This window comes from Parambassis ranga, chromosome 14, assembly GCF_900634625.1.
Source record: "Parambassis ranga chromosome 14, fParRan2.1, whole genome shotgun sequence".
NCBI lineage: Eukaryota > Metazoa > Chordata > Actinopteri > Ambassidae > Parambassis > Parambassis ranga.
In genome coordinates, this window is record NC_041034.1 from 12,863,710 (window position 1) to 12,876,748 (window position 13,039).

A 13,039-nucleotide genomic window follows, 5' to 3' on the forward strand; every position below is an offset into this window, starting at 1 on the left:
TTTTAGGATGAAGAGAAAAAGAAACAAAACGGAAAACAGTTATAAAAACAACATAAATAACCACGTTTCAGGTCATTTGAATGGGTTTATGATGATTTAAAGCAGAGCCACTGATCTAATCGTTAAATTAATTCAGATCAGAATGACCACCTCAGAGTGTTTCATTAAATTAACCTCTGGGATGCTCCGGGTTACTGTATCTGGACTAATAAGAGGAGTGGAATAACCCAATTATTACAATTAAATTAGGATGCTATGCTATGAATATGAGATTGCTTCAAATCTACCACACTGTCATTGCTGATTACAGACGATCAAAGTGTCTCCATCGCTGTTATTTCCCTGCTGTTGACAGTCTGTGTAAACACAGGAAGGTTTTGGTTAAAATTTAGGCCCCCCTGTCCCTTTAAAGGCCGCACCTGCGCAGCTGCCTGGTGCTGATGCTGCAGTGCCTGGGTTATTTTCGGTAAAACGGCCGGGGTTACTCGCGTTCAAGCGGTCCCTACATGCCTTACATCACCCATGAGAGGAAATCAAAACCATTTTTAGCCAGTTGCACCTGCCTTTTAATCAGACTGATATAAAGCCAAGTCTCATGAGCAATTGCACCACAAAAAAAGAAAAAGAAAAAAGAAATCCTCCCTGCATGATTTACCACCTCATTATCAGCCAGGACCACAGTAACACACACACACACAGTAAACATATAAATCTGAATCACACTCATTTCAACACAGGTCAAAGATGAAGACGAGTCATTTTGGCTCCACTTGATGTGTTGCATGCAGGGCTACATTACAGCTGGTGGTTTAAAGGGCAAATCCCAGTTACATAATGTAATATTTGACCTGCACAGTATAGGTGTGCAAACATATATTATCTAAAAATAACAAACCCACCTTACCATGTGAAAGAAACCCGTACCCCACAGGCTGATCATTAATCAACTGAATGATCATTACATCACTTCAGAGGTAATGCCTGCAGGGAGTGGCATAAGAGCACTTGTGTTACAGGCTGTGAAAGACTCAACAAAGATGCAAAGGTACATGATGTGACTGCGGAAAACGTCTAGGTGGTGCTTACAAAGGTGGGCCTGGCCTGCTATAAGTACTGAGGAGATGTGTTGATACAGACACAGATCAGACAAGATGGTGCCAGGAAGAGCTGCGCTCCTCTCTGTGGGCTTCCTTCTGTTGCTGGCACATGGAGCTTTCACAAACAAAGGTAAAATCACAGGAATGTTACTTTAGTTTTGCATGCCATACAATGCATAACAAATGAATATGACTCTGTGTGTGTGTGTGTATGTGCAGGACCGGCATCTCGTCCCATCAGTGTGTCAGTGGAGAATGACCTGTCTAACATGCCTCCTGAGACCTATTCCAGCTCTGTGGTAGAAGGAGGTGTGCTGCTGGGAGCTCTGAGGAGACTGCAGGAGGCACAGCAAGACTTCAAGTACGGTCACCCATGACATTTCCTTTCATATCTCTGCTTATCATCCTTTAATCTTAAAGGGAGGGGCAGTTTCTCCTACATCTTTAAGCTGATGGTGACCCATTTTAGCTTTTTTAAGGAAACTGTGTGTCTTACAGGTTCACAGTGAAAGAAGACCCAAACTTTGGCTTGTTGCTAGAGAGTGTGAATGGAGTAGCTGGGAGTGAGCAAGAGCAGACATACTGGGAGATCCTGTCTAAAAGCTCAGGAGAGTATAGCAGACTGGATGTGGGTGAGTATATGCTCCCCTGAGTTCCAGTACAACATTTCTCAGGGATTCTTAATGAGCTGTAACGAGGCAGGGGAATTGGCTGTTCTTTCACTTATTGCCTCTGGATATTCCTTAATGTGATTATTCTAAAATTGTAAAAGATCTATGTAAAAAGGCAAGACTCCTACACACATGCACAAAGAAAGAAAAAAAGGCAAAATGCTTCCTGTGAGAACACTGTCAAGTGATAGCACAGGATATGAACTCAAATATAAGCGTCACATGATTCTGCCGCTTTTTTGTGAGATAATTGTTCCTGAGGCTGAGAGAGACAATCAAATGAAACAACAATAACTGGCATTACACCTTTGTAGTCAAGTGAAAAACCTTGGCGTAATTTTGATGCACATCTCAGTTTCTCAGTCTCTACACTGGCTACCTATCAGCTTCAGAATGGATATTAAGATCCTTTTACTGGTTTATAAAGCTCTTAATGGTCTCAATAGTCAAGGACTACACCCCTAAGTTGTTTGAGTACTGACATTTTAACTATTCCCAGTCAGAAGAAAAACCCACAGCGAGGAGACATTAAATAGATAGATAGATAGATAGATAGATAGATAGATAGATAGATAGATAGATAGATAGATAGATAGATAGATAGATAGATAGAGATAGACTGATTGATTGATGCGTTTTTTCACAGGAATTGGCTGCTACACTCCTAAAGCAGATGAACACATCGTCCTCAGGTTCAACACCTGGAAGACCAAACAGTGAGAACTGCTAATCAGAAACATGTCGGAACAGATGGGGAAGACAATCATTATTGTTATCTGTCAATCATAAAGTATAGAGTGGAGCTAAATGTTGTGACCTGATATGTGAGAATAAACAAAACAGCAACATCTAGTGGAGTCTAGATGTATTGTCAGGACACCAGGAGTCTGTTTTTCATTCCACTTTCTGCTTCTACTCTATGTCAGAAGGAAGTATTGTTTTACTTCCTTAAAATGCCCAACATGATTGTTTAAAGCACCTAGATGGTATGTGGCAGAATCTTTATGCACCAAAATATATATAGAATCTGGCACAATTATTTGGCTACAAAATATTTCAAAATAAGCTCCACCTTAACTACAAAGTCCACATCTGGTATGTTTTTAGATATTAGATATTTACAGTAGAGTTTAGATTCCTGATACTTATCATTATCAACTTTAGGTACACAGTCATATTTTTGTTTTTTTTATTCATTTTAAATGCATCAGACATTATTTCACTTTTATATACTCAATCTACAATATATAAAAATAATGATTTAACTTTACAAATAAACAATTTGCACCACTTTCCACCAAAGAATACATATACATAGATACAGTAGGGCACCTATAAATCCAATTTGCTGAATAAGTCTACAGCACTCTTCGTGTTAACTCTGACCCCTGACCACAGCTCCGCCCTTTGTAACAAGATTAAGGTTTCAGCTCCCTCGAGGACAGATGGAGTGAGAGGAGGAGCAACAATAATCTCTGTGGTTTCACTTCCTCTCTTCTTATCTTTGCTGCTATTTTTCTCTCTTAGAAACACCAATGTGTTACACAAATGTTATTTGTGACATGAAAAGAGCAAGCACAATCTGGCCTGTAATTCTCGACTCAAAAAAACGCCTTCAACTGACTGAACTCATTCTGATTAATATAACAAATTGTTGGCTTCAGTGTGCAAAAGGATTGAGTTGATTGATTTGTCCACTCAAGTGGATGAAGCAGCACAAACAATACATGGTCTGTGTCTCTTCTTTGTTCCTCTTTGTTGTCTTTTAACCTGCAGTTGCTAAAATGTAAAATAAAAAAAATGTTTGTGCAAAGAATTCCACACAATCTTATTCATGTGTATTTTCTCTGAGAAACATGGTGCTACACAGCAATCGTAATGCTTAACAGGCAGGGAGCCTACTCACCACATGATAAAGCGCAGTCACAAATGCAAGGGACACAATGTGCAAAGAAGCGCTTCCAGCCCGTCTCCTTCTTCTTACAGTTGTCTATCCGAGTGCAGCCTTGTTTGGGTGGGCCAAAGTAACTCTTATATGCACATGTGGAGTTACATGTCCCATTCAGTTCCTGCTCACTGATCTCAACGCGCCCCCGCTGACACATTCCTACAGTGAAAAGCAGGACAGCTAAAAAGCTTCATTAAACTTTTCCTTGGTCATGTGTTTGTTGTTTACTCACTGAGGCAGGTAGGTTTTGGTGTCCAGAGGCCATTAGACTGGCAGGCTCTGGTTTGGTTTCCTACAAGCATGAAGCCTGCACGACAAGTGTACCTCACCACAGAGCCCACCCACCAGTCATTGCCATACACTGCTCCATTATGGTCTACATCTGGCCTCCCACAGTTCACTGACAAAGGAAACACAAGGCATGACATAAAGCAGATAGACTTTGTTTACGCCGCATGTTTGATAATCAGGAGTCTTACCTCTGCACAGGGACTTGTAGCCGAGCCAGCAGCAGCTAGAATCTCCACAACGATCTCTCTTCAGCTCCTGGTGCCGTGCATTACACCTTCCAAAACAAAGTGGTGCTGATCCAGACCAGTATGTATCATCTATGAAGTTTGGCTCAGGATTCCATTCAGACTCACCTACAGCAAATTACTTTTATTAGTTTCTTCTTACACTCAACAAACATCTATTAAAATAATTCTTAGTTTGTTATCATGGAAAGGCCCAGGCTACAAGGACAATATTTAAAAAATATTATTGTTGAGTAATATAGTCATCCATAAGAACAGCAACCGCAATGCAATTGTGTCCTGTGTTAATATGACTGAACAATAACTGCTGATAAAGCAGATCTTACCACTAACTTCCAGCTCTCCTTTCCGCTCGAACAGCTGAGACCCCCCTCTCTGGAAGGACCCCAATAACAACAATAGCAGCAGCAGCACATTTATCCTCATGGTGACTATCTTCTGATGCAATTATTCTCTGAGAAGAAATTGGAGGTGCATCTTGGGACTGACCAGCAACCTTATACTATACATTAAACTACAAGTCAACAGACAGGAAGCCATTAGAAGCAGTCCCTGTAGGGATGAGTTGACTGACTGCAGAGTTAAAGTAACACTTACACCTAAGCTCTGTGTGGTGTCTAATCTTCTACACACAGCTAATGCTGTTTACCGTATATCATGCTGTGACCTGACTTGTGGCTTTGGGAAAAGTGAAAATGATGTAAGTCAACTAGGCAAAGTCTTTTTATACCATCAAAGCATAAAAAGAGGGGTAAGATCACATTAATGATTATAGTCAGTCAGTTTGTAATGTGCAAAAGCTGTGATTTGTGTGTCCTTGTGGGCTTTAACATAGCAGTTACTTCCCACTGGAAAGTACAAATTCAAATCGCATACATAGAAGGTTTAGATTGATAAGGGACATTTTTTTAATCCAACCCCATTGCAGTTTTAAGACCATGCCCATGTGCAGTCACTACATTTATAATAAATAGAAAATCCACTGTAATTACATTTAGTGCAGTGTGAATGTCTTTAGTGTAGAAACGTGTAAGTCACCCTTTCTTTAGCTATCTATGTAAAGGGGGGACATATTTCAGCTAGCGATGGAAAAGTGGTAATGACAGGACAGGCTGCCACTGCATCACAAGGCAAACACAAAATGAGATATCAGTCTCTCTGTCATACATACCTGGCCTTTAGAATTCAGAGCACCCTGAAGAAACATTCCCCAACCAGCTAGCAGGTCTAAATCCCTGCCCTGTAAGCCACATGAAATAAATCTAAACAAAGAACATTACTAAAAACCTTTAACCAAATCATCAGCAGACATCTGAATTAAGCAAACGTTTATTCAAGTTGTAGATTAAACATCAAAAAGTACACACTTTCAAACCCTCTTTACTGGAGCTCATGCATTTTTGTACACACTAATAGTGTCACGCCACCCCTGTGACTCACATCCACAACCTTTATAAAGGTTGATGTATTTCTGAATTTGAGTGAATGAGAACCAATTGGGTAGCATGACATTAGCTTTTAAAAAGCATGACACAATAAAGGAATTGAAAATAATTTAAATTACTCGACAATGAGATGCTCAACACCTAAAAACTGTTTTATCACCTAATATAGGCTTTTGTGGTCAAGATGAATCATCGTTGTATGTATTCCTTCAGTTATACAAGTGCCTCACTTTCTTTATTGGAATGCAAGCTTTACTTTTGAACCAGCTGCCATTCAAGGGCTGAGAAACTTTTCAGGACTCTCACTGCATTTAACATCTATCTGCAAAACAGCATAACTGATCAGACAATGTCCAGCTGTATCCAGCATGTGTCAACTCAAACCATCTGCGTTCTGCTGCTGATCAATATCTAGAGTTGTAGCATAACAGAGTCCTCCCCTGCCTGTGGCAAGGCTCCAGCAAGGACGTACAACATGCCCTGATCCTGACCTCCCTCCTCAGCACTGGTAGTCGGCTCCTCAGTCCTCTGCTCCTCCAAAAGCACCCCCCTTAGTTCCTCCCGCGCCTCTGAAGGAAGCTCCTCCATCTCCTGGTCATCGGTCGGACCGCTGTCATCATCCTCCTCCGCTTGCCTGCTTTGCCGTTCCCTCATCAGCTGTTCTGTCAGTTCCACGCTCTCATAGCGGATCAGCTGCAGTCGCAAGAAACCGTCCTCGTGTTCTTTGTACCTGGCAGATAAGATAAGGGGTCATCATTGCTGCACTACTCCACCCATTCAAATCAAGTATCATCATGCTGCTTACCTAAACCTGGGGTGCCCAGAAGGCCATTTGAATTGGTGCTTTTTGTGCAGATGGACAGTTAAGTTGTTACCCCTGGTGAAACACTGACCACAGACATGGCACTTGTAGCGAGCTACAAAACTCCCCTGGTCAATAAAAAGGCAAACATAAGAAACAGAAACTGTAAGTATATAGCATTGAAGCCTGTAATCTCAATGCAAAACATTTAACAGATCACCTCATGCTCTCTTTGGTGATGAATCTTCATGGTGCCAAGATTACGTGAAGTAAAGACGCAGCCAGGCACATCACAGCGGAAAGCCGGCTCGCTGCTGTGGGTATCCAGATGTTTGCGCAAGTCGACCAGATTTTTACAGCTAGAAAATATAGAGAGTAGGACAACTTCAGTGAGTGTTAATAAGTCTTAATTGACTTTTTTCAGCGCCAGATGATGTGAGACCTGTATTCACAGTAGTCACAGCTGTATGGCCTCTCATTACTGTGGCGGAACTTGATGTGGCTGCGCAGTGAAGAGGGTGATGGGCAAGTCATGTCACACAACGGACATTTGTAGTGGCTCACTGTTCCAAAAGGAAAAATACACAGAAGTGTTGACATTAAAAAATATAAGGCCTATTTTTACTTCTTTTCAAAGTGAAAATGTTTCCAGTGGAAAGCAAAGAGCAATAACACAAGTAAGCCAGAGCTCAGCTGGATCCTGTGGACATACTGTACAGTATATAACACTGAAAGCACAATGAATGAAGGAAGAACTGACCGTGTGTCCTCATGTGGTCTCTAAGTAGTCTTTCTGTGGCAAAACGTTTGAAGCAATGCGAACACTGGAACCTCTGACCTACACAAGTAAATACACAAAGCAACCAGAATTACTTGATGATTTTTTCTCATTAAGCTGCAAACAGTCTCACTTATCTTCCCATCATATTTACCTTCCATGGCGCTCTGACGTATGATGTGGTCAAAGAACTTAGTGTTGTTTGCATACATCCCCCCACAGCCTGGACATGCAACCACCTTCTCCTGTGTGTGGCTGCGCAGGTGTTCTCGCAACTTAGGACGCCCTTTAGCGGTGGCTTCACAATCTGGAGAATGAGAAAATACTGTATTACTGTAATATTGTATGATCATTCACTGTAATCTTAACAACATTTTAATGTTGTACCTTTCCATTTGCAGCGTATTGGGAATTCACAGTCTCCTGCTGGTATGTCTATGGACAGGCTATGCATCTCCACATGGCGATAGAACCACTCTGGGTTTTCATAAGGTGATTGCTTTGACACATGTGCAGAAAGAAAAAAGTTATTGCTTGAAATATTTTGAGCTTAGAAAAATATGTTTTACTCTACAGAAACTATTTAACATCCAGTCCCATCACTGAAGATGAGAGACAGCCAGTACCAGTGTAGCACAGTTTGACAGGTGTCAATCTTACCTCACATTCCTCCCAAAGGCAGATAAAATTGTCTGGGATTTCAGGGATAATGTTGCGGTTGTGGTCGGCAATAGAGCAGCTGCCAATTTCTGGCTGAGCATTAAGGACCTGCTGGCCCAACTGCTTTAGCTTAGTGTGGTAACAATGAAAGAACAGATGTCGTCGCAACTCCTCAGGCTCCTCCACAGAGCAGAAACCACAGTCTCTCCAGAGACAGTTTCTCTCCCCTTGGTTAAAAAAAAGCAGACAATGCATTGGTATCTAAATGCAATGCATTTATCTGTAAGTACCTAATGTTTGGACAACAACGTCACATTCGCACAGCACTGTCTCTAAACGAGTAAACACTGATTATCATATGACACCACATGTAGATAAACGTTATACTATAAAAGTCAAATTCACTTCACCTTCTGTTTCGTCTTCGTCTTCTTCCGCCATGTTCAAAGCACTAAGATGACCCTCCGCGTGCTTGCAAAAGTTTTCCATCCGATTGAATGACTCTTGACAGGAGCCCCATTCACAATCCAACTTAAGCGTTTTCTTCTGTATGCGTTTGTTGGGGGGCATCTCTACGAATCCTAGCTGCACTAATTTTGAAATTCAGACTGAAGCTACAAGCGTTGTTTCCAGCGGCTAGCCACCCACCACCTGTCATCTATCAAGTACTAGCTAACATTAGGAAATGATACTTGTTAAAGTGTCGCTAAAATATTCAGCAGTTTTTGAAGCCTTAGAAACATCACCGACAACGTTTAAAAGACGACAGATAATTACAAGGCACAATACAAAAGCAATTAAATGTTAAAAACAAGGACAGCAACCATGTAAACATCAGACCTGTTTCTAGCAAGCACACTAAAGGGGGTTGTGTACAACATAAAAGTTCCGCATGGAACCAAGAGTAGTTCAATAGTTCCGCCTCCGAATCATGCAAATTTCTAACAATTAAAAGCGTTGAAAAGTAAATTTAAATACATTTCCTCCTAGACGTAGTTGGACGTAATTTTTTAATCAACTCTAAAATTCTACCGCGTTTCAGAAACTGTTATTTATTGTTACGCATTAAAACATTCCACACACATTCAAAAATGGAATGAGATATGATTGCACTGTCATTTTTTGTTTTTAAATAATGTGCATAATCCATATGTATTAATTCAAATAATCAGTTATTTATAAAATTGAAAGTATTTTTTGCAATTTGATTTCTTGTAATTAATTAATTAATTAATATTAATTAATTCATATTTTAATGCCTATTCTCCAGACTAAAGAAAATATTACACAAGCTCAGATTTTCATTTTATTCAAGCGTTTATTAACAATTTGCACTTTTGATCTCAACAACAGCTTCCCGTGTACATTCCTTAACAAAATAGTCCAGTGCCAGTTGACTTCACATTGATGTTTGCTGAACCCTTTGGGGGGAAAGTCAATAAAAAAAAAAATTAAATAAAGCTATGTATCCAATAATACCAGGTAAAGTAGACACAACCTATTCTCACTTTCCAGGACACCCAGACACCCCCTTATCCCCTCTATTTACCTATCTTCACCCATATTCCCAGTGGTAGACTTCAGACTGATTATAGCTTCCGTATATTTCACTACGTTTCTTCACAATCACCATTCTCTGTGCGTATGTTCAGAGGTATAAAAAAAAAAACCTTTCCCACCCATACTGCATGGATTAGCAGTCATGCAAGTAAAGTTTGAGTTCATTTTCCTGTAAAGCAGAGCCCTGTTACTTTTCATAGATGAACACTGTGTGCTCACAATTCAGGAATATTTATATTCCTGAATATTATATATATTATATATAACTAATGGTGTTGGTTGCCTTGACAATTAAAAGTCAAACCCACTTACTGTACTTTCCTTCAGAAAAACATGTATAAAAATAGTCTTTCAGGATGGACACGCAATAGTTCAGACCCAGCTACATTTTCCTACCTGTGATTAGTGAATTCTGAAGAACAGCCAATGTTGCTGTTGATGTCAGGATTTTTATAGTTATGTTTGAAATGCTTTACAAATGTGAAATACAGTACAATACAGCTTTAATCCTTGCACTGGGTCTTTACTGCATGTATGTTGTGATTTTTGTGGTAACAAAATCTACTAAAAAGCAGATGAACCACAAGCTTGTAAAATAGTTCCACATTGTCATATGTCCTCAGTCAGTGTTCCCTCCTCTTTCCCGGAGAGCTGTCTAGACATCATAGAAGAGCCGCACCAGATGATAACGTATCCCAAAAGCGACTGCACTGCCCATCACCTGGGTGAGACACAAAAGTGAGCATTATAAGTCTAAGACTTTTCCAGCATATCTTTCTAGAGAAGGTGCTTTGTTTGTACCTGTATGATGAGCATGATGACTGTGAGATTTCTCTCGTGGATGGGGCCGAGAAATTTTAGCACCAGATTTATTAACGTCATGTTGTTGCACTCAATAAAATCATCATCTCCCTCCAGGCCCCTCCGTACTTCCAGAAGCTTTAATAACTCTGCCACCTGTTGAGGATTGCAAGTTATTATTGTTATGAACCAATAAACACGGCTATAAAAAGCAAATAATGACACTGCATTCTAATATTGTGCACTGACAACATGAAAGAAATAGAGCAGAAACAATCAGATGAGCCCTTTAAAGCAACCAATCAGTAAATGTACAACAGTGTTGTATGTGGTGCTTCTCTCCTTTTCTATCGGGCTGCATGTAACACGACCTAAAGTAAAATGAACCCAGAAGTCACTTTATTTGACAAAAATATGCCTTGCTTGATCTGTAGTTAGCTTAAATTTAACCATCAAATGTTCAAAACTATTAGGTCTTTTAAACCTAAAAGACTTAAAATGTACTCCCTTTATGTGATATAGTGTCTTTATGAACATACCAACATTCCTATTACTATATACAGTATAACCACAAACTGTTACCTTGAGAATAAGGAGTCCTAATTTTGAGAGGTCCTTTATTTTGAATTTAGAATAGCTCATCCCCAGTTTGCCTGTGTCAGGAATCAGCCTTTTAAAGATACAGAGACAAAAAGCAAAACACAAGCAATGAGAAGACAAATTATGAATGAAATGCTATGGGGAACTTCATAATCAACATTCTCCAGTCTACCTGGGGAGTCGGTGCCTGGGACAGGGGATTATGTGAAAAAGCTGAGGCAGAGAGTAGACAAAGTTAACCACTTGAGGAATGAAGAACAGCAGCATTGTTTTGCTAAAGTGTCCCAGGATTCCAACAACTGCAAAGGTCATCCCGGCAAAGTAGCAGAAAGTGTCGCCAACAAACACAGATGAAGGATACCTGTGATAAAACAGATGGTGAAAAATGCATGTATTTTATTGTATAGTGGCTCATGTAATAGGTGTAACTTACCAGTTGTGGTAAAACAGTGCTAATGTGGTGAAAAAGAATGGTATCATGAAGTAGAGGGAAAAAACATGGTCATCACGGTAATCTCCTGATAAATAAGAAAACACAACAATTAACATCACATAAAAAGTGTCCAGCATGCATAATTGAAATATTTCTGCCACAGTAAAAGAATTTCAGTTAATTCATATCCAAACATCGACACTGATTTGCAGTAACAGGAGACATGACTGGAAAAAAAACACCACACACCACTGAGCTCCAGCAGGTTGAAGATGATAATGGAGCCAGAGATAAACAAAGCCTGACCGGACTCAATGCCATTGATTCCTGCTAAGATGTTGATGGCGTTTGTGCAGAATACTGCCAGCATTCCCATGTAGACATAGTAGAGAATACCTGTAGAAGGGAGAGAGTCATTTCTTACATCTGCTGCAGAAATGAAGATGGCATGCAAGGCATCAATGTCCCACAAACAACTCACCCAGGTCCAAGTGTAGCCCAAGCAGGGCTCTGAAGGGCTTTGGAACCACAATGACTGTGTTGCCAAAGTTGGTAAAATAGACCATTAACAATGGTAAGGAAGCCATGGTGGGAAGTAGAAGCTTGTGTCTCCACCGCAGGTTCAGCACATCATCAGCAAAGCCCAGGAAGATCATGCAGCAGATGGCCAGAAGAGCACCGATCAGCTGTACGAACTGGCCAACAAACCACACAGTGATCAGAGCAGAGGGTCAGCTCAATGAGAGACACATGGTTACTACACAGCAATCAACCCACCTCATCATGTGGGAAGCCCATACACTGGTCTCCTACAAAGCAGCTAAGGAAAGGCACTGGGATGAAGCAGAAGAGGATGATGAGGAAGACCGTCCCACTGATGACTCCTTGAGACTCTGGGCTGCAAAGAGGGGGGACCAGGATTAGGACAGGACCGGAGCTCAGCTGATTCACGAATTAAGACACCTAACAGCACATACTTATAAACATAACTGAAACAGATCAAGTCAGAACACAGAAGTGACTCACACTTCCTTTTTGGAGGTCTTGTTTAGGTCCATTCCGTACAATCTGGCTGAGATGAAATGATCTTTGAAAGCGGGGATGAGTTTGAGTGTAGCCATACAGCCGAGTACAGACATGAAGCAGTTGATCACCAGCGGGAGGACAGGTATCGGTGACATATTTCAGGCCTTTTTTGGATCTGACAGAACAAATCTCGATTCTTGCTAATGTGACGTTGCCCCTTCAGACGATCGATGAACGAGCTTTGGCTGCTTCACTGAGGTAAAAACAAGTCATTTTACAACTAAATACTCTCTAATAATCTCTGTAGCTCCGGCGTCATAGAGAAACTAGTCCGTATGTCAGTCTGGTAATCCATCCCATCATTCATTACCAGGTGTTGATGCTATTATCTACACAGTCTGATATGTAAACTCCACGTCTCTCAGTTTCAACCGTAAGTGACAAATATTATGACACTGCATTACTTCCGGTGTCACCCTTCAAAATAAAATGCGAAACTAAAACTGTCTTTTAAGCTGTATATTAAGTTGCGCCCAGTGTCCCTTCTATTTTAATAAACCAACAAAATAAGGATGATAGTAATAATAATGTAATTGATCCGTTTTTTAACTCATTTCTGTACATGTTTATTGCACGTTAAAAACGGGTAAACAGAAATGAAAGAGTCAACCGGGCATCTGAT

General features: G+C 40.5%; 2 protein-coding genes and 1 long non-coding RNA gene across 3 annotated transcripts; all 3 read right to left on the minus strand.

Moving 5' to 3' along the window:
• Positions 1-3,261: 3,261 nt before the first annotated feature.
• LOC114446568 (uncharacterized) lies at positions 3,262-4,035 on the minus strand. The gene is made up of 3 exons (XR_003671752.1): positions 3,949-4,035; positions 3,675-3,875; positions 3,262-3,547 (listed from the first exon to the last, which is right to left on the minus strand). It is a non-coding gene; the product is annotated as an uncharacterized LOC114446568 (long non-coding RNA).
• A 1,528-nt stretch (positions 4,036-5,563) lies between these two features.
• hinfp (histone H4 transcription factor) lies at positions 5,564-8,798 on the minus strand. Its single transcript, XM_028421318.1, has 9 exons — positions 8,348-8,798; positions 7,938-8,164; positions 7,665-7,776; positions 7,432-7,584; positions 7,260-7,337; positions 6,942-7,062; positions 6,720-6,858; positions 6,503-6,627; positions 5,564-6,427 (listed from the first exon to the last, which is right to left on the minus strand). Exons 1-9 carry the CDS (start codon positions 8,505-8,507, stop codon positions 6,109-6,111), a joined length of 1,434 nt encoding a protein of 477 aa, XP_028277119.1. The 5' UTR covers positions 8,508-8,798; the 3' UTR covers positions 5,564-6,108.
• Positions 8,799-9,235: 437 nt separating this feature from the next.
• Positions 9,236-12,797, minus strand: dpagt1 (dolichyl-phosphate (UDP-N-acetylglucosamine) N-acetylglucosaminephosphotransferase 1 (GlcNAc-1-P transferase)). The gene is made up of 9 exons (XM_028421337.1): positions 12,358-12,797; positions 12,109-12,229; positions 11,813-12,026; positions 11,581-11,727; positions 11,332-11,416; positions 11,071-11,259; positions 10,881-10,968; positions 10,299-10,454; positions 9,236-10,218 (listed from the first exon to the last, which is right to left on the minus strand). The coding sequence occupies exons 1-9, from the start codon at positions 12,510-12,512 to the stop codon at positions 10,153-10,155; spliced, it is 1,221 nt and encodes a 406-aa protein (XP_028277138.1). The 5' UTR covers positions 12,513-12,797; the 3' UTR covers positions 9,236-10,152.
• Positions 12,798-13,039: the final 242 nt, after the last annotated feature.

What these genes read in the sequence shown, in the direction of transcription:
- hinfp (XM_028421318.1), bottom strand. Translation starts at nt 8,507, where the DNA reads ATGCCCCCCAACAAACGCATACAGAAGAAAACGCTTAAGTTGGATTGT. An exon ending in ATCACCAAAGAGAGCATGAG is followed by an intron (nt 6,628 to 6,719) that starts GTGATCTGTTAA and finishes TTTATTGACCAG; the next exon opens with GGGAGTTTTGTAGCTCGCTA. An exon ending in TCTGGGCACCCCAGGTTTAG is followed by an intron (nt 6,428 to 6,502) that starts GTAAGCAGCATG and finishes CTTATCTGCCAG; the next exon opens with GTACAAAGAACACGAGGACG.
- dpagt1 (XM_028421337.1), bottom strand. Translation starts at nt 12,512, where the DNA reads ATGTCACCGATACCTGTCCTCCCGCTGGTGATCAACTGCTTCATGTCT. An exon ending in CAACCTGCTGGAGCTCAGTG is followed by an intron (nt 11,417 to 11,580) that starts GTGTGTGGTGTT and finishes CTTATTTATCAG; the next exon opens with GAGATTACCGTGATGACCAT. An exon ending in TAGGACTCCTTATTCTCAAG is followed by an intron (nt 10,455 to 10,880) that starts GTAACAGTTTGT and finishes AATCCTCAACAG; the next exon opens with GTGGCAGAGTTATTAAAGCT.